Below are 27,313 nucleotides of genomic sequence, written 5' to 3'. Positions count from 1 at the left end.
TATTAATTTGGAATATCAGATATGGGACATTTCGCCTGCTGTCTGAATGCAGCCATGGAGATACAAGAGTGCATGATTTCTGGGCAACTAGTGGGACCAAATGAAACTGCAAAACTCCACTAACAATTCTACTGCTCTTTCTGACCCATCACTGGCAGTTCTAAACTCTTCTAAGACTCTTTTGAAGGTGCCACAGTGAAAGTCAATGGCTTATTTACAGTTACAGATTAAACTGGAATAGAAGAAATCTTTGTCTTGTGCAATTTGGCATCAAAAGAATTGGAGATTTGGTTTGGAACTGCATGCAAATTAAAGAGCCATAAAGATCTGTTCCTCTCACCTGACAACCCCTCCTCTCGATCTCAGAGATGCACTTCTCGATGAGCAGTGGAACCATCAATCCGGATGCTTCCCGTTCCACCACGCGCCGAGCCTCTACGCCGAACACCTGCGTTTCGTGATCCCCCACTGGGCCATCAAGAGAGTTCTGCCTCTGCTCCATGAGACTCAGCTTCACGTAGATCATCCCACGCGGTTCCAGGCGGACCGCAAGCTGGTGTGTCTTACTCACACGAAACAAGGCTGGGAGAACCACGGTTCCATGGCAGCACACCCGGTTCCGTCGTGGCGTGGATTCCCAACTGAAGACGACAAGTTTGAGGTGCTGAGCGTTCTCCAACTCGATGTTAAAGGTGTGGTCCATGTCCAGAAAGGCTGTGCGACAGGTCAGCAAGGCCGTACGAGCTTTGTTGACAGAGTCCACCTGGATGGCACAGTAGATGTTGCGGGAATCAACCCGTGGTGGCTTCAGGTCCTCCGCACCATAGAAGTGCAGACTCATTAGTCCCGAGATGTACGTTAGGCACTTTGGCTGCTCGGAGAAACTGTACGAACGGAAGGCATCGATATCCAGCTCTGTGCCAGGAAGCTTTGGACTTCCACCATTCCCATTGGGATCCCTGTCCCAGGGTTTACCGTTCTTTCTTTCCGAGTTGCCGTGCTTGCCCGACTTGGCCACAAGTTCAGGAGAGTCTCCGTCACTTAGGTAACCTCCCTTACTGGCCGATTTGGGAATGCCGCCGCTGTTGCTCCTTCTCTTATCAAAGTTGTGCTGAGTAGAAACACTGCTGTCCAGATGGTACCGCCAAATCACATTCCCACTCGCCAATGCAGTCGTCACACCCGACGGTGACAGTCTGGGCTGGGACTGGCCCAACTCTGCCATCCCATTGGCTCTAGGTGAGTGAGCCCTGGGTTCTGATTGGCTGTTGCTGATGGGCACATTGCTGGGAGGGTTCCCTTTAACGCTAAGCTTCCGACTTAGATCAGGCAGTTTCTTCATCTTCATAGAAAGTTTTCGGACTGTCCGTGGTGACTTGATTTTATCGGGAAAAGACCAGTTGATAGATGTACTCCTTTTAGCTGGGTTTGGACTAGAAGAAGGAGAAAGTCCACCAGTGGACTGCTCTGAAGGATCTGTGGGAAGAACAAGGTGGGTTTAATTAGTAAATTTCCCTGAAAACTGACCCCCAGGTCTTGTGGGTGTATGATTTAAGTGATTTATGTTGGAAAGGTCACGCGTGACGTAGGCGGAAGTACCAACCCAGTGTCTACAAAGCGACCGTGCAAAGACCGAGTCAAACGCCCTTTACAAAAAAAGGTAAAACAACGATGTTGGACGATTTTGAAGATGGAGGAGAAAATGAGACGGAGTTTTTCGGTACTTCCGCCTACATCATGTGTGAACGTGATTACGTAATGCGTGAAGGTGTGGATGAGCATCACAGAGCAGTGCAAGACGAGCATTTCTGGTTAAAAAGTATATACTTTTTTTTTTTTTTTAGAAAATGACCGATGGTTTCTCTAGATTAGACTCTTATTCCTCGTCTGGGATCATGTAGAGCTCTTTGAAGCTCCACTGAAACTGACATTTGGACCTTCAACCCGTTGAACCCCAGTGAAGTCCACTATATGGAGAAAAACATTAATTTCTTTCCGACTGAAGAAAGAACGACATGAACATCTTAGATGACATGGGGGTGAGTAAATTATCAGGAAATGTTAATTCTGGAGTGAACTAACCCTTTCAGCTGCACATATTATCGCATCTTCAGTAATTCAATGACATATCATCAATTATTCCTTACTTAACCAAGACCCTTGTTGTGTGCCTGAAACTAAGCTAGCCCAGTAACTAGACAACTTGACCCATTATCCATAACTCCTTCCTATTCCTTCTGACCTGTTCACTCCTGTTTAGTCCACAGGATTCCCCCTTTGCTCTACACACATAATAACTACATATATCCCAAAAAGTCCCTTTCCAGCTCAACGACACACATCAAAAACACAGAACATCTGTGGAACATTCCAGAGCGGAACATTTAACCAGACCTTCCATTGGCCGAGAGCGTTGTGGTTAAATCGCTCCATCACCCTCAGCATAATTTGCTCTTGCTCTCTCGATTAGTAGATTCCTTTTTACGAGAGACTTCTGGATCTGGGATGCAGTTATCTCCGCAGCATGTTACCGCAGTCATTATGCAAAAGCTGACAAATCAGACTTCTATTAAAGTTGTACATGCAACCAAGATCGGCCTCCTTTCCTCTCTTTCTCTCATGTTCGTCTGCTTTACTACAACAGCGGCTCTGTTGCCGTAGTTCAGGGCCTCCTTCAACACCCGCCGTTTGATCTGGTACTTACCCGCCCAGATAAAACAAAGACCCGATTCTGTTAAAGAGAGAGAGAGAGACATGCCAGTGTGAAGAGACCAAAGCAAGGAGAAAGACTCTATTTTGAGAGACTGATGCGGCGGAGATGGGACGGGGTTCACTCTTTGGGGTTGGGGTTATGGAAAAAAATCAGCGTCTACTTAAAGGGACAGATCACCCAAATATGAAGATTTTGTCATCATTTTCTCCCCTCTTTGTTGGTCTTATACATACAGGTACACCTTTCTGACACCTTTCTATCATAACTGAGTCACAATGAAGTGCTAATGCAGTGCTAAAACTTATATTCATCTACTTTCTTATTGTTGACATTTACCTGTTATTCTGAAAACGCTTCCCTCAAAATATTTACTGCAGAAGTATCAAAATATGACTTTTTCTGCCTCTGGAATGACATTTCTTTCTGCTGATGTAAGCAAGGCCATGTGGGAGGAGTGCAATAATGCTGACCAATAATATCTTAGCACATTTTTCACAATCCAATCAAATGCCACCAATTAAACATAACAGTAGTCTATGTGAACTGAATGCGAGTGTGAAAGAGATTTGGGAGCTGATTTTATTTGAGGTAGATTGGAAGAAATTCATACAGGTTTTGAACGACACACTGCAAAAAATGCTGTTCTTACTTGTTTCTGGTCAAAATATCTTAAAGTAAAAATTATTTTCTTGTTTTCAGAAAAAATAAGTCAAAATTAAGTGAGGTTTTCCTTAAAACAAGCAAATCTGACAGTGGGGTGAGTAAAATAATCTTATATAAAACCAAAAATAAGATATATAATCTTGTTTTCAGTTTGGATTAAGATTATTTTGCTTAATTTTTACTTATTTTTCCTAAAAACAAGAAAATAATTTTCACTTGTCAAGAAAATGCTTCTTGATCTAAGAATTTTTATATATTTGGACTGGAAACAAGACAAAAATTCTAAGTCAGAACAGCAATTTTTTGCAGTGCATGATGACAGAAAATAAATTTTTGAGTGAACTATCCCTTTAACAACGACTGGCTTATAGTTTATCGTCAAGCCCTTTCTTTATTTAAAAAGAGCAAATTTTGGGCCACTATAGTGATTTCTATTGGTTAGTTCACCCAAAAATTAAAATAATGTCATTAATGACTCACCCTCCTGTCGTTCCACACCCGGAAGACCTTCATTCATCTTCAGAACACAAATTAAGATATTTTTGATGAAATCCGATGGCTCAGTGAGGCCTGCAAGATAATTAACACTTTCAATGCCCAGAAAGCTACTAAGTTGTTCATGTGAGTACAGTGGTTCAAGCTTAATATTATAAAGTGACGAGAATACTTTTGTGCACCAAAAAAAACCCAAATAATGACTTTTTTCAACAATATCTAGTGATGGGCGATTTCAAAACACTGCTTCATGAAGCTTTACGAATCATTTGTTTCGAATCAGTGGTTCGGAGCGTGTATCAAACTGACAAAGTTACGCCACCCAGTGGTGAACCATTGAAATTTCGAAAACACTTATGACATAACGAAGCCTCGTTTACTTAAATCATGTGAATTTGTCGCTCCGAACCACTGATTCAAAACAAAAGCTTCGAAGCTTCCTGAAGCAGTGTTTTGAAATCGGCCATCACTATATAAGTCAAAATATTGTTTTTTTGGTGCACAAAAAATATTCTCGTCGCTTTATAATATTAAGCTTGAACCACTGTACTCACATGAACTGATTTAGTAGCTTTCTGGGCATTGAAAGTGTTGATTATCTTGCAGGCCTCACTGAGCTATCAGATTTCATCAAAAATATCTTAATTTGTGTTCCGAAGATGAACGAACGACATGGGGGTGAATAATTAATGACAGAATTTTCATTTTTGGATGAACTTACCCATTAAGCATGCGGATCTGCTGGTTATTTATCCTGAAAACCTTTTTCATTTTACATTTTAACCAGTTTTCATGTGTTAATCACATTTCAAATCTGTTTTGCATATAAATTGTGTACATGAAAGAGTTGCTAAAGCTCATTGACTGTGTGTGTGTGTGCGATTATTTAGTGTTTTTGATTGAGACAGGTGGTCAGTGGGTCGATCTGGTCACCCGTCACACTAATTATAGAGTGTCAGAAGACATTTTACAGCTTAAAACTGTCACACACACACATGGATATACAAAAAATAGAACAACACACACACTAACTGAAGTATTTATCTGAGACAGTGAAGTCTGATGTCATGGACTGTGTGTTGAACTGATCCCAGATCTGCTCTCTCTCTCTCTAAATGATTCAAAAGCTTCATTTAGAGGCTCAGAACAAAGCTCAATTACACACAGCAGGGTTCGGCTCACTTCATTAATGCTTTAAGGCTCTCGTTTAATTCATGAGTGTGAATTTGAATTGAACGGCTCACGGCCCACAGGATGCTGAATAGTAAAGACAGGAAGAGGAATTTACTGAATCACAATTGAACAAAACTCAAACAGAGTCACACAATGGAGGAATGTCATGAGCCGACAATATGAATAATGCATCGTTAATTTGTACGGCTTTACGCCCTGAGAATCACACACACACACACACAAACACACACACACACACACACACACACACACACACACACACACACACACACACACACACACACACACACACACACACACACACACACACACACACACACACACACACACACACACACACACACACACACACACACACACACACACACACACACACACACACACACACACACACACACACACACACACACACACACACACACACAGGTCTGGGGTCGACTGCGGCCTTTTGCAATGCCACACTCAGATCCAGTTACCTGGCGCTAGGATTATGGGTAATATTACCTTCTCCATGTCATCACTAATGTAAAAGTGGAGAGCGCTCAATCTGTGTGTGTGTGTGTGTGTGTGTGTGTGTGTGTGTGTGTGTGCCACTCATGTTTCAGAGGGTGATGGGACACACATGAGATAAAGTCAACAACACATGAGGAAAGATCCGGAGTGGAACACACCACTGCATTCAGAACAGAGCCTCACACACACACACACACACACACACACACACAAAGTAATACGTTCAATACCATATATATATAATATTAATGACAGTTTAACATTATCATGTGAACTAATGTCACTCATCACACGGGCGCTGGTCAGAACGAGACATCAGCTCAGGACGGCTCGATCGCTGACGCGTCTTTAATGCGCATGACTGCATTAGTGAATAATGTCACACATTCATACAGCGCTAAATATAGAGCTGAGAGAGTCCGAGATGAGAGATGATATCAGTGATCCTTCAGCCGATTCATCCACACAAACACACATTAACTCACAAACGCTGCGATTTCATTAAATAAATGTGTGTGTGTTTCAGATGTGTGTTCATTCACACACGGATCTGATTCATTGCTTATAAAAGCATTTAAAAACACAACATGTGGAAAACCATCTTCACAAACTTTGCATTTATAGATCAGCAAGGCTCCGCGCGGTTTTCTGACAAAATAAAAGCTCTGACGTTTAATGTTTCAACATGAAAATTCAAATATTCTATAATAAGGCCATTAAGGTCATAAGTACTAGTACTGTCCTGTAAAATTATTATTATTCATAAATACTCTTCTTAAAACAGTGAAATGTTACAATAGTAATATTACTTTTTATATGTAATATTTGTATTTAGTATCAATAATAATAAGATAATAACAATAGTAATTACATTTTAAGTTTAATACTTGTATTATTTATTAATAATAATAACAATAATAATTATATTACAATAATTTAATTACTACACTGATATATCTAAATTAATTTAGTATTTTTATTTAGTAGTAATAATAATAATCAACATCATCACACTTCTCATACATACTACTACTAATATATTATTATTATTTTTTGTATTAAAATAATTATATATTATAATAGTAATATTTCTTAATCTTATTCTTAATTCTATTATTATTATTATTATTATATTGCTTTTCTTAAATATTTGTTTCACAGTGAAATGTTACAATAGTAACATTACTTTTTATATGTAATATTTGTATTTAGTATCAATAATAATCAGATAATAACAATAGTAATTATTATTATTATTATTATATTATAATAAATTAATTACATTTTAAGTTTAATATTTTTATCATTTATTAATAACAATAACAATAATAATTATTATTATATTACAATAATTTAATTACTACACTGGTATATCTTAATTCATTTAGTAGTAATAATAATAATCAACATCATCACACACTTCTCACACACACTACTTCCAATATATTATTGTTATTAATATTATTATTTTTTGTATTAAAATAATAATATATTACAATAGAAATAAACAATAGAATAGAAATCTTAATTTCTTAATCTTATTCTTAATTCTATTATTATTTTATTATATAAAAATACTCTTATATTGCTTTTCTTAAATATTTATTTTACAGCGAAATGTTACAATAGTAATATTCCTTATTTTGTTGAATAATAATAATAGTATAATAATAGCAATCATTATTATTATTATTATTATTATTATTATTATATTACAATAATTGAACTACAACAGTACCATTTCTTATTTTGTTTAATATTTCTATTTAGTAGTAATATTATCTTACTTAATATATAAAGTAGTATTCTCTTATTATTTAATAGTAATATCATCACTACTAATAATAATGACAATTATTATTATTATATTTTGCATTGATTAATAATACAAAAAAATAATAATATAAAGCAATAAATAATTAAATATTAAAATATTTATATTTTTCATGTTGTTTAATATTTTTATTTAGTAATCATAATCATATTATAATAACAATATTTCAAAATGCATTTTATCAGAAACATTTCTCCAAAAACACACACGCAACACCTGCTCCACAAAACTATACAACTTATCATTTTTCCCATTGAGCGTAATCCAGTATCCTGAACATGCGTCGTATCTCGGACAGAGAAGCGAAGAGAGCGAAGTGTGAACAGACGAGTGCGGCCTGACGACAGGTGTTCGTTAAAGCCACAGGTACCTCCATAACACACTCGCGCGGCAGACCGCAGACAGACGAGTTTTCAGCGTAGTATTTTTCCCACAAATATCTTTAAAATGTTTAAAATCACAACATTTGAAGCAAAAAAAGTACTTGAAAATTGGACAAAAAGATACAACAGCTTTAGTGAGGGAAAGAACTACAATCCCATGATGCATTGCAAATTACATAATCAAAACGAAAATCAAAAAAATGTACTACTGGTGAAATGTACTACTCATTTAAAGTTGTCGATTATATCAATTGAATTTTAGTTTATTGCAAAATATGAATATGTATATGATTCATGGGAGTGGGCGGAGCTCTTTTAGCAGGATTTGCTTGCCGAGACTCTAATTGGTGAAATTTTTCTGCACCGTGGGTAATGTAGTTTTTCCACTACAAAATCAAAATATCATTATTTTTAAAATAACTTGAAATATTGTGAGCAGATGGCTTCAACAAAAGCATAAACTGTCAAAATTGTTAAAAATATGGATTTACCCGTTGCTCTGACGGCGAGGTTCTCCTCCTGCGTCTTGCACGTGAGCATCTGTCTTTCGCTGGGATGCGAGACGGCCCCGTCGCCGTCGCTCACCGGACTCGTTTGTGACACCCTGATGGGGGGAACGCTGTCGGCCTCGTCATCCTCCGGAATGGGGTTGTACCAAATCTCCCCTTCGTCGTCGGCGTCGTTTTCCTCGGCCGGGTCGGCTCGGCGGGGCGAAACTCGACCCGGTTTGAGGCCGGCGGCGGGCAGCGGGAGGCGTCGAGGACGCGGCGGCGCTTCTGCGTGATCCTCCTCCGCTGCAGGGGGCGCTGTGACGTCCTCGGCGTGAGGGAACGGCCAAGCGGCGCTCTGCTGGAGCCAGTTGCGTTTTTTGGAGACGGTGATGTGGTTGAACGGGGCCTGACGTGCGAAGAGTTCTCGCTGATGTACGCCAGACGAGCCGGCGACACACTCCATCGGCGCTACGAAAAGAGACGCAGAACGTCACAAAAGGAACTTACGAAAACATGTTTTCCCAAATTAATTTATGGTATCTTCTTTGATTAGCATATCATGCAAGTACATCCAGTTAGAACAATAGGTGCATTCACGCCATGTCGCAATTACCAGATTTCAATTTATAAAAAGCGTTCACATCTTCGTAGAACTCGTAATTACAACTTTTTCTGAGAGCTCCTACTTGTACCACATGACCGCTGCGGGTTCATTTATAGGTTGATAGTGTTGCTATAGAAACGAATAATTCCCAGTCCGAGTAAAATGTCACATCTTGAAATTATGGTAATTACGACATAACGTAAACACAGCAAAACATGAGGCAAAAAACTGCAATTACTGCTGCCGCAAAACATCATAAATGCATTTTTGATCGATTTAACGCATTCTAAATTAATAAAAGCATTATTTTCTTTTAAAAAGTTTTGAATGGTTTTGTATACAAAATAAACTTTAAATAAAATCTCAAGTGTAAACAAATTCCTCAAGTGTTCTTCCACCATATTCCTAAAAATGAATGGCAATTAAATAAATAAAAATAAATATACATCTACATACAAATATATATTTGGAAAGATGAAATTAATATCAATATTTGAAATCCCATATATATATGTATATGTATGTTGTCAAGGAAGGAAGTACTAAAAATGCTAACTGAAATAAAAAAAAACATTAAAACTATTTAGAAATATTTAACAACAAAACTAATAAGATGACAAAAGCACAACCAAATTACTAAAAATTAACTATAAAACTAGAAATATAAAAAAGCTACTTCAAAATATAAATAAAAACTATAATAGTATATAAATAATGCTAAAATAACAAGTTATTTTTCCTTTTAAAAAAATACCTTTTTCATATTTAATTTGACAACTTAAAAAAATTTGATAATTTTACAGTTGAAAATGTAAAACTGAACATAAAAATTAAAAGCTACTTCAAAATATCAACAAATCTGTAATAGTATATAGACAATGTAAGCATACGTTTACAAATTATTTTTCTATTTCTAAATATTTTTTTTAATTTAATTTGACAAATATAAATGATAATAAAAGTGAAACTAAAAAAATACTTCAAAATCTCTATATGTATAACTAATACAAAAATAAGTTTAAAAGTAATTTTTCTATTTAAAAAATTTATTTTCATATTTAATTTGACACAAATAATTTTTTTCAACTATAAAACTATCCCATTTTTTATTAGTCAAACTAAATATGAAAAAAAAAAAAACTTGTAAACTTAATATGGATTTACTCATATTTTGAAGTAGTTTTTATTTTTGAGTAAATATAAAACTGAAAATATAAAAATATAAAGATACTTCAAAACTATAATAGTATATACATAATACTAAAATTACCCTATTTCTCATATTTTCATATTTAATTAGAATAAAATGTGATATATGTACAGTTTGTGCAGGTATGATGTGTACTTTAGTGTTGATCATTCAGCCAACAATACACTCAAAATAAGTTTTTCCTGAAAAACGTTCAGTGGATGAAAAATCCGGAAAAAAATTGAGAACCAGACATCATGAGTGTAAATTTTAAATACTTAAATCTGCCAACACTGAATTCTGTCAACATAATGATGCTTAGAAAAGTGCATTTAAAGCCTCCTCTGACTTACTGAACCACAAGAAACAGAGTAGAAGCGCTTTATAGAGCTGTGGATTACAGCCTGCCGTTTCCTGCCGCTCAGACACTTTCACACGAAACAATGCAATCCCACAATGCAACAGCAGTATGCTATTATGCCAAGATCAGAAACGCTGGCGAACACGGCGTCCAGTGCTTCGGTCAGTGTGTGTTTTGAGAGGTCAGAAGAAGACCTGAAAATAAAACTCAAACGCTTCATTACAGTCGGCGTTCTGTCGGCGCGCCAGAGGATTCCAGGCTGCGGAGGCCGACGTTCCCCCCACGGGAATTCTGGGACACGGGAATGATCGGCAGCCTGAGAAGCTGGGAACCAGCGTTCTGCAAATCTGATCTTACGGTTCCTGAAGTTCAAGGAAATTCTAATTTTTGATTTTGTTAATAGTTTTTCTGTAGAAAGATGAACATAAATAGTGATGAAAGCTAAAATATTGTATATTTACTGAGTAATGCAATGTTTTTTTGAGGAGGTCAAAATGAGATTTGGAGCCAAATTAGAGGAGTGTAAAAATGACTTTAGAAAGACGGCAGCATCATTATTTTATTTTTACACAGAGATTAGAAGATCTATCAGTAAAATCTGCTGTCTTTATCAATCTGTGTTTCATTATATCCCAACAGAGACAGTTCAAACATGGAGAAAAAGCACTTCTTGTTTGCATGCCTGTAACTCGAGAAGTGTTAAAGATATCTTAATATCCTTTTAGATTCTGCTTCTGAACAAACTTTTCTTCTGGTATCTTCATTTTAAAGGCCCTCGATGGCTCAATCCCAGAGATATGGAGATCTTAATGCAGCTCCATGAGTAAATTGATAAATTGTGCACACATTCAGAGGTCAAAAACCAAATGTGGGTCACTTTGCACACAACTGAAACTTTTTTCTTTTAAAGAGGAATATCTGAAGAACAAATAATGTTGAAACTAGAAATGCATCTCGTGTTTTTCTATCATTTAAATTGCATAGAAATACTTGTCTGAATGCCATAAATAGTCCTTTTCCAAACTTCACATGCCTGTGACTCTAAAAATATATCTTAATATCCTTCTAGATTCTCATTCTTAATAAACTTTCATTTTGAAATCTTAATTTCCAAGGCCCTATATAGTTTGAGGATCTCAAAGCAGCTCCATGCTCAAATTCTTGAATTTTACCCATTTTCAGTGATCAAAAACCAATTGTGGTTCACTTTGCACACAGAACATACTTGTTGCATTTAAAGAGGAAAGTCTGAAGAACAAATAATGTTTAAACTAGAAATGTATTTTTGTTTATCTCTATAAATATAATAAATTGCATAAAACACAACTGTCCGAGTACCAAAAATCCACTGAAAATGGTTGAGTTGAGGCACATTAATTTGCTCTTTTATAAGAATCTATATTTGAATCAGTTTTAGGGATATTTGGAGGATGGGATTTTCTTCATCTTAACAGCTTCTGAAGGTAACAAGAGTTCAAATACGCAGTATCATAACTACACATTACTGCAATGATATCATTATATCTATGAGATCGAACCATATAGAGCTTTAAAAATTAAGATTTTCAGCATTTAAATATGTTCAACACTTCTTGAGTTAAAGACATCTAAACTTCGGAAAAATGTTTGTTTTTGGTAATCAGTTGTGTTTTATAGCGAGAAACAAGATACATTTCTAGTTTAAACATCTTCAGATATTCCTCTTTAAATGCAATAAGAATGAGAATCTAGAAGGATATTAAGATATCTTGAATATTTTTAGAGTTTCAGGCATGCAATATTTATGGCATTCAGACAGGTTTGTTTTATGCAAATGAGATGACAGAAAAACACGAGATGCATTTCTAGTTTCAACATGATTCGTTCTTCAGATATTCCTCTTTAAAAGACAAAAGTATCAGCTGGTTTTGGTTTTTGACCACTGAAAATGTGTACAATTTACCAATTTACTCATGGAGCCGCATTTAGATCTTCATATCTCTGGGATTGAACCAGCCTTTAAAATGAAGATACCAGAAGAAAAGTTTCTAAAAGGATATTAAGATATCTTTTACACTTCTCGAGTTACAGACATGCAAACTTGAGGGGGAAAAAAGCACAAATATGGCTTTTTGCCATTTCTGAGCTCCAGAATGGTCTGATCATACGTGTGTGGAGGGACGTGATTTATGGACACATTAACAGCGAGATCAAGTCTTGCTGTGACACGCTGCAGTAAAGACTGTTGTGATATGCATTATCCCCTCCGCTGATGACACGTTCCTCTTTCTTTAAAGACGGCAGGTCAGATCGCAAACATTCCTAGACGATTTCACTCGTAAAGCCTGTCAGTATGTCATTACAGACGCTCAACTGTTCCCTCGTGTTATTACAGCCCAAGCGTTTACCAACAACTACAGCATGTGATGCGGGACTTATGTAAGGTGGATTTGAACGCTCTCGCTAAGCTCTTTAACGGATCTTTCCTGCTCGGTTGATTCTCCTCTAAAGACGCATGGAGACCCGGAGAACAAGGCAGTGGAAAAGGGAAAACAAGGTGTTGAATCTCTGAAATGTGCTCAAACAGGCCTCGAGTTTAAACTCACGTTCATTCTGTCAGCGTTCATCTTGAGGTGTAAATTAAACTTTACTGTCCGCAATCATTTGTAATTCACACCATCACACCGTTCAGAGGGAACAACACGACAGCTGCAGCTATTTTCTGCCCAGCATCCACAGTCACAGAATTAACCCTTTCCTCACCATTGACTGAATTTTCATGGTTATACGGTTTTAGATCTTCTGAAAGAGTACAGAATCTCCGGTTCAAAACACAGGCGAAGAAGAAGCAGAAACAAGCAATAGAAGCATTGCTGACGCACATAAATGACACGATCATCAAACAGCATATCAATCAAAACTGCGTAACGTTACTGAATGAAAAGAGTTAATGACTGTGAAGCTTTAGGGGTGTTGATGGACTCGATCTACTCGATCTGTGTTTTGATCATCCCATCGGGATGAAGGCTTTCACTAAAATGCGATTTTCTCGGGCTGCCCATCAAGGCTTTGCCAAGCCAACATCACAGTTTGATTTCAAAATTTATTTTCTAGTTCAAAGTGTTGCTTTTTAATGAAATTTATTCACATTTAAGTGTTGATAAAAAAGAATGCATGAAGCTAAAATAAAATGGTTCAGATATTTATACAACAAAATATTCTGGGAACCATTAAGATTTTGTGAAAATTATCAAAAAAAAAAAAAAAATGCTGGCAGGGAAAGAGTTAACTTATGACCATTTATATTTATAAAACATCTATTCCGCAACTTAAAGGAATATTTTCACACTAAAAATGCAATTTCTGTCATCATTTAATCGCATTCATGTCATTCCACAAAAAAAAGACATGAATACACACAAAAAAAAAAGATATTTTGACTTCCCCATTGACTTCCACTGTGTGGAGACTTACATTTTTCAAAATATCTTATTTTGTGTTCCGCAAAAGAAAAACAATTTGTAAATGATGACAGACTTTACATTTTTAGTGTGAAATTTACCTTTCGATTTCAAGAAAAAAAAAAACAATATTGCTTTAAAGAGGACCTATTATGCTTTTTTCTAAACAATTCCCGCCCAGAATATTCTGGGCGGGGCCTGGTTGAGTTAGTTAGTAGTGTGGCAGTTATAGTAAGGGGTGGGACATTTTCCAAACACCAATCACAACACACTTCTCCAGCCGACCAATCAGAGCACGTTGTGCTTTTCAGAAGGAGGGGCTTCATAGAGACAGGAAGTAAACAGAGCGTTACTGACAGACTGGGAAGAGAGGAGCTGCAACAATGGAGAATATGAGGAAAATAATCAACATTCAATCTAGTAGAGCACAAAAACTACATCAAGACTTTGTAAAAGAGCCTCTTTAAAGAAGTGATGAAGTTCACTCAAAGCAGTGTAGAAAACGCACTTCATATTCACTGTTTCGAGAGCATCCAGAAACACGCGTGACAGCTGTGTGTTTGATAGTGACTCCACAGAGAAGCTCTTTCAGATGTTGCGGGTGGACGGGCTTCAGTCGAAGTGTGCTGCTGGAGGGTTGGGGTTATTACGGTGAGGTTACGGAGTTAAAAGCTCAGCTGTGATTGCCGAGACTCTGTTAAAGGGTCTTTCATAACGGAGGACAAGCTCGCACACGCACAGAATTCCAGCCAACACACACACACACACATTCACTGCCTTCCTCTGAATATTTACACACACACACGCGCGTGCACATCAGGCGCACAAACAAGCGTGAACTTTAGACACTTCTAAAAATGGAGCAGCGTATTCAATTACAAAAGCAGCGGCTCAGGGAGTCGAACGTTCTTCTGAAACAATCAAACACAGCGGAAGAAATGGATCAAGAAGGAAATTAAAAATTTAAATATATACAGTCTCAAATGTTGAGTGTCGCAATGTTTTTCACAGTAACGTGACTTTCATTGTTTCCAACTCATTGTTTACAAACTGCTTTTCTCCGAAAGTTGTTTCTAATCAAACACTGACGTTCAGACATCTGAAGAGTGGGTTAATGCTCCGGCTCGAGGGATTCTGGGGGCGAGGAAGCGCTCGAGAGGAACATGCACCCCCTCCTCGATGTCCTCTGCTCCGGTTTCTCCACTGTCATCCGAGTATTCCCATCATTACTATAGACACATCCCAACACTCTTTAGCTCCAGACTGCAGACATTCCAAGAACACAGTGCCGCATTCTGACATTCAATCTCGCTATGATGTCATTGCCGCCTCCGACCAATCAGCTTACTGTATTAGAGGACACACTGGATACAATGTTACCTCACCAGTATATCACTGCACTTACAAATCTTTCACCTTAAGATAAAAACGAAAAAATGTATTTTGCATAAAACTAAGCTTGTTTATTTAAACATATTAATGCCAACATAATTCAAATAATGCCTGTCAATGTTAATAAAAATAAGATTAAAGATACAAAAACAGGTCTAATATAATTTCTTTTCCTTTTCTTTTGAATTAGGGATGAAACATGACTTCAACATGTTTCCTGAGTATTTTCCTAAAAAGAACTGGGTAACAATCGATCAGTACAAAAAAAATGCTCCTACAATAAGTTTAGTCTACTGGTTCAGATCTCTGAAATAACCTGATCGAGGGACTAATCCGACCTTAACCAGCGTGTAACGTCTCTTTTCTAATCCCCGCCTGCATTCAAGCCCTCAGGAACAGAGCGCAAACAAGTGAAACGACGGCCTTGGCATTCCAAATATTCCCTCCCTGGGGCTCCGCGTTTCCATGGGACGGGAATTCACTGGAGAATAGCTCCCTCCAGGCAAAAACAAACACCATCGGCTCAGCAGACCATACATTTTTGGGATAAAATTGTTAAGTGTAATGTTGACAAGGAGAAGCACAGTGTGTGTGTAAGTGAGTGAGTGTGTGTGCAAATACTGGGTTAAAAACAACCCAAGTTGTGTGAAATATGGACAAACTCAGCAATTGGGTTGTTTTAACCCAGCGGTTGGGTGAAATGTTTGACCAACCTGCTGGGTGGTTTTATTTAACTCAACTATTGTTTAAAAATTACTGTATTTCTTGCTTAAAATGATTATTCACTTGCTTAAAATATATTTCATATTTTGGGTTCATTTTAAGCCAGACATATAGTCATTTTTCATTTTAAAGTAATGTGTTAAATAAAACTACCCAGCATGTTGGGCAAACATGTAACCCATTCACTGGGATAAAACATCACATTTAATGGGTTAAAACAACCCAACCACTGGGTTAAAACGTCACATTTAATGGGTTAAAACAACCCAACCTCTGAATTAAAACAACCCAACCACTGGGTTAAAACACACTCTTCAATGGGTTAAAACAACCCATCCACTGGGTTAAAACACACTCTTCAATGGGTTAAAACAACCCAACCACTGGGTTAAAACGTCACATTTAATGGGGTAAAACAACCCAACCACTGGGTTAAAACATCACATTCAATGGGTTAAAACAACCCAACCTCTGAGTTAAAACAACCAAACCACTGGGTTAAAACAAACCCTTCAATGGGGTAAAACAACCCATCCACTGGGTTAAAACGTCACATTCAATGGGTTAAAACAACCCATTCACTGGGTTAAAAAGTCACATTCAATGGGTTAAAACAACCCAACCACTGGGTTAAAACAACCCAACCTCCGCATTAAAACAACCCAACCTCTGAATTAAAACAACCCAACCACTGGGTTAAAACAACCCAACCTCCGCATTAAAACAACCCATCCAATGGGTTAAAACGTCACATTTAATGGGTTAAAACAACCCAACCACTGGGTTAAAACACACTCTTCAATGGGTTAAAACAACCCATCCACTGGGTTAAAACGTCACATTCAATGGGTTAAAACAACCCATTCACTGGGTTAAAAAGTCACATTCAATGGGTTAAAACAACCCAACCACTGGGTTAAAAAGTCACATTCAATGGGTTAAAACAACCCAACCACTGGGTTAAAACGTCACATTTAATGGGTTAAAACAACCCAACCTCTGAGTTAAAACAACCAAACCACTGGGTTAAAACACACTCTTCAATGGGTTAAAACAACCCATCCACTGGGTTAAAACGTCACATTTAATGGGGTAAAACAACCCAACCACTGGGTTAAAACATCACATTCAATGGGTTAAAACAACCCAACCTCTGAGTTAAAACAACCAAACCACTGGGTTAAAACACACTCTTCAATGGGTTAAAACAACCCATCCACTGGGTTAAAACACACTCTTCAATGGGTTAAAACAACCCATCCACTGGGTTAAAACGTCACATTTAATGGGGTAAAACAACCCAACCACTGGGTTAAAACATCACATTCAATGGGTTAAAACAACCCAACCTCTGAGTTAAAACAACCAAACCACTGGGTTAAAACAACCCAACCTCCGCATTAAAACAACCCATCCAATGGGTTAAAACGTCACATTTAATGGGTTAAAACAACCCAACCACTGGGTTAAAACACACTCTTCAATGGGTTAAAACAACCCATCCACTGGTTTAAAACGTCACATTCAATGGGTTAAAACAACCTATTCACTGGGTTAAAAAGTCACATTCAATGGGTTAAAACAACCCAACCACTGGGTTAAAACAACCCAACCTCCGCATTAAAACAACCCATCCACTGGGTTAAAACGTCACATTTAATGGGTTAAAACAACCCAACCTCTGAGTTAAAACAACCAAACCACTGGGTTAAAACAAACCCTTCAATGGGTTAAAACAACCCATTCACTGGGTTAAAACAACCCATCCACTGGGTTAAAACGTCACATTCAATGGGTTAAAACAACCCATTCACTGGGTTAAAACAACCCATTCACTGGGTTAAAAAGTCACATTCAATGGGTTAAAACAACCCATCCACTGGGTTAAAACGTCACATTCAATGGGTTAAAACAACCCATCCACTGGGTTAAAACGTCACATTTAATGGGTTAAAACAATCCAACCTCTGAGTTAAAACAACCCATCCACTGGGTTAAAACAACCCATCCACTGGGTTAAAACAACCCATCCACTGGGTTAAAACGTCACATTTAATGGGTTAAAACAACCCAACCTCTGAGTTAAAACAACCAAACCACTGGGTTAAAACAAACCCTTCAATGGGGTAAAACAACCCATCCACTGGGTTAAAACGTCACATTCAATGGGTTAAAACAACCCAACCTCTGAGTTAAAACAACCAAACCACTGGGTTAAAACGTCACATTCAATGGGTTAAAACAACCCAACCTCTGCATTAAAACAACCCATCCACTGGGTTAAAACGTCACATTTAATAAGTTAAAACAACCCAACCTCTGAGTTAAAACAACCCATCCACTGGGTTAAAACGTCACATTTAATAAGTTAAAACAACCCAACCTCTGAGTTAAAACAACCCATCCACTGGGTTTGTCTATTTTCAACCCAACCTGGGTGTTTTTAACCCAGCATTTTTTAGAGAGCGAGAGAGAGTGTGTGTGTGTGTGTGTGTGTGTGTGTGTGTGTGTGTGAGAATCTACAGTTGTCTCCTCAAAAACAAACACACTTCCCAGTCACACTCCTCTCTGAAATGAGCCAGCAACGTCAAAGTCACGGGCGTTTGGGTTGAACTCGTCAAACTCTTCACCAGCACTCTCAGACTAGTTTCCCAAAGACTACAATCAACAAACAAGACGAGATCTGAAATTTCACACGCAAATCACTTTCAACAGTCTGTTTTGGCCTCTAATGTGATCACAGTTTTCTTAAGCAATTGCATTTAAAACACGACTATAACAACTAACATTTGAGAATACGCCAAAGTGTACTTAGACCAAAAAGAAATCTAAAAGAGAGAGAAAACAGAGCAAATCAACAACAAACTGCATCAGGGTTAGTCATGAATGTGTGGTTTACAGCGTTCTGAATACATTAGCAAACCGTTCCTTTTCACTTTATGGTACAAAATAGCTGTTAATACGGTTTCTTTCAATTGTTAAAACCTTTATGTTTGGTTCTTGAATATTGGGTTACACACTTGACAAGTGCAGAATGACCTTTGCTGTGTCGTGTCTCATCATCATCATCAGAAGAAGAAGGGTTTGTGTTTGACACAATAAACATGGGATATGCAATCAACACGAGCACCGCCACCATCACCAGAGCGTGAAATGAAGATTGAGTGAGTGTGTTAGTGAAGAGCTTCAGGCCCGATTCCACCAAACGGGTTACGTGAAAAACCCACGTTAGTCGTGAAGCAAGAACCCGACACCAGTTAAGAGACACCCAGATGAATGAGATGATCGAGGCTCGTCCTCCACGCCAGCGGGCGTCCATACCTGCTTTCCTCATCCGGCCGTCGTGATTGGCTCTCGCCGAGGAGCCGGCGATCCTCTGCTTCATCTCGGAGGAGAGCACGCGACCTTTCTGCATCCACTCCTGCATCTTGTTGACGGTGACTCCGGGGTGTTTGGGCACCGTCGCGTCGGCGCAGGACCGGACAGGCGTCGGGAGGATTTCCGTAGGGTTCGCCGCACGAGCGAGTCGCGCGGTGTGGGCCGACGCAGGTTCCTCGCAGGTGCGCGACGAGTACTTGACCCTGCTGTCGCTCGCCGACCGCTGGAGCGTCGATTTGCTTGCTATCGGCAGAATATTCTGCAAGCTCCTGCTCTGCGAAGACCCGGAAAATCCCGACCCCCCACATCGAAACGCAAAGAAAGCCGAATCGGACTGAGCGCTGCGCTCCTCGGACAAACACGCGTCGCTCCCTGTGCGTTTGTCGGTGGACTGCGAGCTAACGCTGTCGTGAGACTGACTAGAGCTACTGGCCTCCGCGAATCCGTTATCTTCGACCTGCCCGTCGAAACTGATGTTGTGCATCGTGTTTAACAGCAAATAATACGCCTCTTTTAGTTGCGACTTCAGTCTGTCCGTCTCCTGTGCAGACCCTGACTCCGATATTTGCTCCGAACTGTTTTTTTGAGCGCAAGACTCATAAAAGGGCAGAATTTGGTTATCATAATAATCGTCGTCCTCGCTGTCGACCGAGTGGTGTCGAGGGGCCCCGTCTCTCAGCCCGGGGGCCGCTGTTATTATTTCCAGCTCAGTGGGGAAAAAAGTTGGACTTTGCAATGCAGGCATCCTAAAATCTCCGTGATAATATTCCAGTGAGTTCTCTATAACCTGAATTAAATCGGTTTCGTGAATATTTCCGTCTATATAATCAAACACGTGAGTGGCTTCGCTGGGTTTTGCGCTCCTGACGTGACGTTCAAAGTCGCCCCTGGTGATTTTCCCGGCCTTTTGCTCGAGTAATGTAACATTTGTCTCTTTATTCTTTAGATCTGGACCATCTGTTGGTTTTAAAGCCTCTCTTTTGGGTTTTAAATCGCAGCCGCCGAAGCCTATCGAGTCTCCGATCGTGTGGAAGCGCTTCCGTTCGCTTTGATCCGAGACCCCAGCGGGACCCCCGGGCCCTGAGCCCCCGCTCCTGTGCGCGTCCGCCCGGCCGCCGGTGACACGCACGGCCGCTGCCACCGCGCAGCGGGGAACCGCGCTACAGCCGAGACCGGCCGTCCGGATCCCCTCACCCCTCATCTCATGTGATAAATAATCTCTGTCTGTCTGCGTTTGAAAAACTTTTTCTTTACCTTCTCTCGCCCGGTTCGCGTTGCTCGCGTCTTTTCCTTTGGGTTTCTTGCCCCTGAGTTTGGCTAGAATTGTCCTCCGCAGAGGATCAGCCATCGGTACCGATCCGATCCTCCAGCTTTAGTTCCGTTCAGCGGCGCTCCGGAGCAGAAGTAGCCGTGTGAGAAGCGCGTCTGTGCGGCCAGGAGACTCCGACACACCGCGGTCAGAGCGCAGCTCCATGATCCACTGAAATCAAATCACACACGCACACATTCTCTCTCTCTCTCTCTCTCTCTCTCTCTCTCTCTCTCTCTCTCTCTAAATAGTTCAGATAGTTTCTGTGGGGGTTAAAGGTTTAGAGGCGGAGCTCAAACAAACTCCACATGCAGCCTAGATCTCTCAACTGGCCGCTAACTAGGCTATTCTATAGGCTACTAGTAGAAGCATGATTGTGTTTACATGGAATATTGCAAAAACATTATACACAAAACAATTAATGACAAGAAACAATAGTAGTATATAACGTTAAATATTACTTAAAAACTATAATATACTATTATAATTTTCATATTTTAATTTATAACATACTACATATACCATAATATATATATATATATATATATATATATATATATATATATATATATATATATATATATATATATATATATATATATATAAATTTTATTTGAACACAAACTATGTTAAATGCATGTAAAAAAAAAAAGCATATTAAATACACATCATGAGTAATTTGAAATATACCTGTATAATAAATATAATCTATATAATACATTTTATGTATTATATTTAAAATAGTAAAGAATATAGTGACTGAATTAACTGGGTTAAATGGTTGATATACATAATGATGATATATATATCATACCAGCCTGCTGGGTAGTTTTATTTAAATCAACTATTGTTTAAAAATGACTGTATGTCTGGCTTAAAATGAACCCAAAATAAGTTGGAAATTAAAAATCAGACACATAATTACTAGAGGAAACAATAATAATCAAAAGGTGAAAATTTTTTAATAAGCAATTTAATACATGTTTATTATTTAATTGTGATTTATTAAACTTATTAATAAATGTTCATTTATTACACATATTAATAAATGTTAATTTCCAACATAAGCAAGAAATACAGTTTTTTTTAAACAATAGTTTAGTTAAATAAAACTACCCAGCAGCTTGAGCAAACATTAAAGGGTTAGTTCACCCAAAAATGAAAATAATGTCATTAATTCCTCACCCTCATGTCGTTCCACACCCGTAAGACCTTCATTCATCTTCAGAACACAAATTAAGATATTTTTGATGAAATCCAATGGCTCAGTGAGGCCTGCATAGCCAGCAATGACATTTCCTCTCTCAAAACACTGCTTCAGGAAGCTTTGGAGAGTTATGAATCAGCATATCGAATCAGCGGTTCGGAGCGTTATGAATTTTTTGTGTCGAATCAGGGGTTCGGAGCGCCAAAGTCACGTGATTTCAGCAGTTTGACACGCGATCCGAATCACGATTCGACACAAAAGATTCATAATGCTCCGAAGCTTCCTGAAGCAGTGTTTTGAAATCAGCCATCACTATATAAGTCGTTATTTTGTTTTGTTTTTTGGTGCACCAAAAATATTCTCATGGCTTTATAATATTAATATTGAACCGCTGTACTCACATGACCTGATTTAAATATGTTTTTAGTACATTAATGGATCTGGAGAGAGGAAATGTCATTGCTGGCTATGCAGGCCTCACTGAGCCATCGGATTTCATCAAAAATATCTTAATTTGTGTTCTGAAGATGAATGAAGGTCTTACGGGTGTAAAACAAAATGAGGGTGAGTAATTAATGACATTATTTTCATTTTTGGGTGAACTAACCCTTTAACCCAACCGCTGGATTTGTCCATTTTTAACCCAACTTGGGTTGTTTTTAACCCAGCATTTTTTATAGTATATATATATATGTAAGACTTGTCAATGACCTAATGTAACCCAAATAGACTGAGTAGATAGTATGCTTGCAGTAGAGCTGTAGTTTTAATTCATGAGTTATTAAGCTTGATGTTCGACCTCCAGCAGTCAAGGAGTCAGTATTAATTTATGACCCTGTATTGTTTGGGTTTATATCAGATAATGATCAGGCCTGTTTGAACACACTAATGGTCTGATTGTGTCTCAATAGGATAATCATCACATCAGGGGCATTATTGAAATTACAGCCCATCCGCTCTGCAGGGAGAGTGATTCCCTCATTCACTCTCATTCATATTCTGTCCTTGTGTTCGAGCCTGTCCGAGCACGCTCAGATCACGCCTCCGGATTCTGGGAATGATTGGGAGGTTTTATCTGGGAGACAGTCAGTAACCGGCACTTCGCTCCATCTCTGCCATCAGAGATCCTGAGATACAAACTGACTTATGCCTTTCTTTGAGATTCGACAAACGAGCGAGAAGAGAAGAGAGACGTGATATATGATTAATCACAACTATACATGCAACCATTCATTCCCAAAAGAAATGAAGGTTTTTGATGAAAACATTCCAGGATTATTCTCATTATAGTGGACTCCAAACGGTTGAAGGTCCAAATGTCAGTTTCAGTGCAGCTTCAAAGAGCTCTACATGATCCCAGACGAGGAATAAGAGTCTTATCTAGAGAAACCATCACTCATTTTTGAAATATTCTACTTCGAAATACAATTTCATATTCTACTTACGGAAAAAAAGGGATTTGCACCGCATTTTTTCTGTAAGTAGAATAGGGAAGGCGTAGGACATTCAGTGTAAGCGTTTTGAAGAATACGGAAAGCGGAAGCACGTGCAAAGCGATCATTTGTGTTTATAAAGCAACAGTTGTATTTTTTTCTGAAAATGTCCGATGGTTTCTCTAGATAAGACTCTTATTCCTCGTCTGGGATCATGTAGAGCTCTTTGAAGCTGCACTGAAACTGACATTTGGACCTTCAACCGTTTGGAGTCCACTATATGGAGAATAATCCTGGAATGTTTTCCTCAAAAACCTTCATTTCTTTTCCACTGAAGAAAGAAAGTCATGAACATCTTGGATGACATGGAGGAGAGTAAATTATCAGGAAATTTTCATTCTGAAGTGAACTAATCCTTTAATTAGATGTAACCTACTAAAATAACTTGAAAAATTGATAAATGTGTCATGCATGCCTAATAATCAATCAATATTTGACGACTAAAATACTCAATATAGTGAAGAACTTCAACTTTAGAAATTATTTCTGTTCCTTAAAGGATGTAATTCCACCTTCATCTCTTCTTTATCTCCTTTCTGTCACTGTGTCAGATAAACACTGACCCTGCCTGTCCCATCATGCACTGGGGTCGCGTTCTGTCATCTTCATAGAGAACGTTTTGCAACCCCAGATTGACGAGAAAGATTATGGCGATCGCTTATGAAATCTGGGAAATTTATAGGAAAACAACTAAAAGCCACTCTAGTGCACACACACACACACACACACACACACACACACACACACACGCCACTCTTGTCTGATCATCTGTGCTCATGTCACAGCCTGCAGCGGAAACACAAGTGCTGAAAAACAAGGATGCGGAGGATGTTTGAAGCATAAACAAGACTTGATATCTTCAGTCATTTTGCTTCTACAGTCAATGTATCTTGATTCAAGAATGTTTAGATATTAGATCTGGAAAACAAGACAGAAATACAGATGTGTAATACCATACAAGAGTAACTGAACATGTTGAAAGTTAGTGCACTTACTCTTGTAAGAGAAATTCATACAAATCAGAAATCTCCTCTGTGAGCATCAGCTGATCTCTCTGTGTTTGTGCAGAGGAACATCTGTTTCTCGGGCTGTATTGTGTGTGTGTGTGTGCAGCCGTGCAGCTGTCTGCGCTCACTGCGACACCCTCCTCATTGTTCCACGGCTCTCTTTGGCTCTCTCTCACCCCAGAAACACAATTTATGGGGGTGATCTGCACCCCTTTTCTCAGGACGTAAATTAGCCGGGACCTGCCGTCTGGTACTGGGGAAGCGAGAGACAGAAAACCCCCACAAACTCTCAGCTGATCACTGCACTGACTTTAGTGCTGGAACAATGTGTAACAGAGAGAGTGAAACATGTCAGTCAGATTTTAATCATGCAGAAATTAATCACATCACGTATACATATATATACAGTATATATATACATATGCAACAGTTTGTTCTGATTCTTGAATCTGATTGGCTGAGAGCTGTGCAATATTCCCCCAGTATCAGCACTGGAACCGTTTGTACTCCGCTTGCAGTGACTGTCATGACAGTTGAGCAAATCCACCATATTTTTTTACAAATATCTGTTGTTTTGTCACGGAATGTAGTTTTAAGAGTTTTTAGGTGATAATGTAGTTGTTTTGACCTTAAAAATGTGACTCATATTTAAATCATAGCAACTATTTTACAATTTGTTTAGACATTTTCGGAGATGTTAGCTCCAGGCCGTCAGCGGCCGTTCAGTGCTCGTGTACCCGCCGAGAACAGCTTCATCTCGGCCAGTGCTTCGGGGATTTTCCGCTGGCTCTTATGTAGATAGTGGTTAAACATGAGATATAATTGGAGTGCTCGATTTCCGTTTCAACGCTGCTCAACGCTGCTGCCTGCCAGCTGTCTGATCTACGCTTGGAGCTTCGTGGAGTTTATCCTAAATCCTTCTCTTTATTCCTTCTCTAAATCCTTCTCTTTATTCCTATTCACATAATATAACTTTCTTATTTTTCACTAGATTACTTAACCTATTGCATAGTATTACTAAACGGAACGATTTATTACTAGCAATCCACCAGCATAATCACCTAGTGTTAGCCATAGCCTGCTAGCTACCGTCTACTTTCTTTTTTCCTCTAAACCAACCTTCCTTGTCGATTGAATGGCGGATTTATCCGATGTATGTTATTCTGATCTGTCCTCGCCAGATCGGGAAGCTGTGGAGACGTTGCTACCCGGCATTCATCGATCCACCGCGAGGCACAGCGTCCCGCACATCACCCTCGCCCCAGGCACCGGCAAGCGTCCGAGACATCCAGCCAGCGAGTCCCGTGTGCGTTGCAGTTTTTCGGACGGCGTTCATCAAACACACGGTCAGTCATGTCCGACGATTATCATGTGTAGTAAATGCAACATGTACAGCTTAGCTCTTTCTGTCAGCAGTGAGACTTACACATGTGATAAATGCAGGGATATTGTCAGGCTGACAGAGAGAATCTCAGAATTAGAGACACGCATCCAAACTTTAATTGAGGATAGTGAGAATGAAAGGGCCTTAGATACTGCTTTGGATGCGACTAGCCTAGTAAACACTACACATTCGGTTCCGGTTGTAGAAGCCACGCAACAGGCTAACTGGGTGACTGTGAGGCGGCATAATGGCAAGAACAAACACCACTCTTCCGTTCCGATTATAACATGAAACAGGTTCTCCCCACTCAGTGACGCACCCACTGAGAATCCTGTTGAAAGAGCCCTAGTAATTGGCGATTCTATTACACGGAACGTGAAAATAGAGACACCAGCCACCATAGTCACATGTTTGCCGGGGGCCAGAGCACCTGACATCAAAGCAAATTTAAAAGTGCTGGCTAATGCTAAACGTAAATATTCTAAAATCATTATCCACGTCGGCACAAATGATGTTCGACTTCGCCAGTCGGAGATCACTAAAATTAACATTAAAGAGGTGTGTGAACTCGCAAATTCAATGTCAGCAAAAGTAATTTGTTCTGGCCCTCTTCCTGTTCGTCGGAGTGATGAGATAGTTAGCAGGTTATCATCACTCAATGGCTGGCTGTCTAAGTGGTGTGCGCAGAATAATATAGGTTTCATAGACAATTGGAAAAGCTTTTGGGGCAGACCTGATCTGTTGAAAAGAGATGGTATTCATCCCTCCCGGGATGGTGCTGCTCTTCTCTCTAGAAATTTGGCAAATAGTCTTAGAGCTGAAACATGACAAACCAGGGCCCAGATCAGGACGCAGACAAACTGGCTAAACCGACCGTCTGCTAGCCGCCTCACGTCACAGAACTCAGATAATTCACAGCACATAGAAACACTTTCACCTAGATATTATCACATAGAGACTGTGTCTGTACCTCGAACTAATAAATACAAAAAACTTCCGAAACCTTTTAACGGTAAAAATTTAATTGATGTTCAAAAAATGAAAATCACAGATAAATCAGATAAACAAATGATAAAGCTTGGGTTACTGAATATTAGATCTATTTCTTCAAAAGCACTTATTTTAATGAAATTATCACAGACAATAAACTAGACTTGCTGTGTTTGACAGAAACCTGGCTAAAACCAGACGATTACATTACTTTAAATGAATCTAGTCCTCAAGGTTATGATTATCGACACAATCCTCGACAGAAAGGCAAAGGGGGAGGTGTTGCTGTAATTTATAGTAATATATTCAGAATCACTCAAAAGAATTTCAAATATAATTCCTTTGAAGTGATGGTGCTTTATGTAACATTATGTAAGTTGTCATTTGTGCTGGCTACTGTATACAGGCCACCAGGGCACCATACTGACTTTATCAAAGAATTTGCTGAGTTTCTATCAGAGTTAGTACTGGCTGCGGATAAAGTCCTTGTTGTTGGTGATTTTAATATCCATGTAAATAATAATAAAGACGCATTTGGATTGGCATTTGC

At 38.8% G+C, this 27,313-nt stretch overlaps 1 protein-coding gene across 3 annotated transcripts in view; it reads right to left on the bottom strand.

Annotated features, from left to right (window-relative positions):
- Positions 1 to 20,877, bottom strand: part of syde2 (synapse defective 1, Rho GTPase, homolog 2 (C. elegans)) — a 36,823-nt gene extending 15,946 nt beyond the window's left edge. The window contains exons 1-3 of one of the 3 annotated variants that reach the window (XM_067371078.1): positions 19,317 to 20,877; positions 8,287 to 8,754; positions 341 to 1,476 (exon numbers count right to left, since the gene is read on the bottom strand). In XM_067371078.1, coding sequence (XP_067227179.1) covers positions 341 to 1,476; positions 8,287 to 8,754; positions 19,317 to 20,721 — 3,009 coding nt within the window. In that variant the 5' untranslated portion in view covers positions 20,722 to 20,877. The remainder of the gene's footprint in view (positions 1 to 340; positions 1,477 to 8,286; positions 8,755 to 19,316) is intronic. The other 2 variants (XM_067371080.1, XM_067371079.1) reach the window with 2 other exon arrangements.
- Positions 20,878 to 27,313: the final 6,436 nt, after the last annotated feature.

Source organism: Chanodichthys erythropterus, chromosome 20, assembly GCF_024489055.1.
Source record: "Chanodichthys erythropterus isolate Z2021 chromosome 20, ASM2448905v1, whole genome shotgun sequence".
Taxonomy (NCBI): Eukaryota; Metazoa; Chordata; class Actinopteri; order Cypriniformes; family Xenocyprididae; genus Chanodichthys; species Chanodichthys erythropterus.
This window is presented reverse-complemented; position numbering and strand designations above follow the sequence as displayed.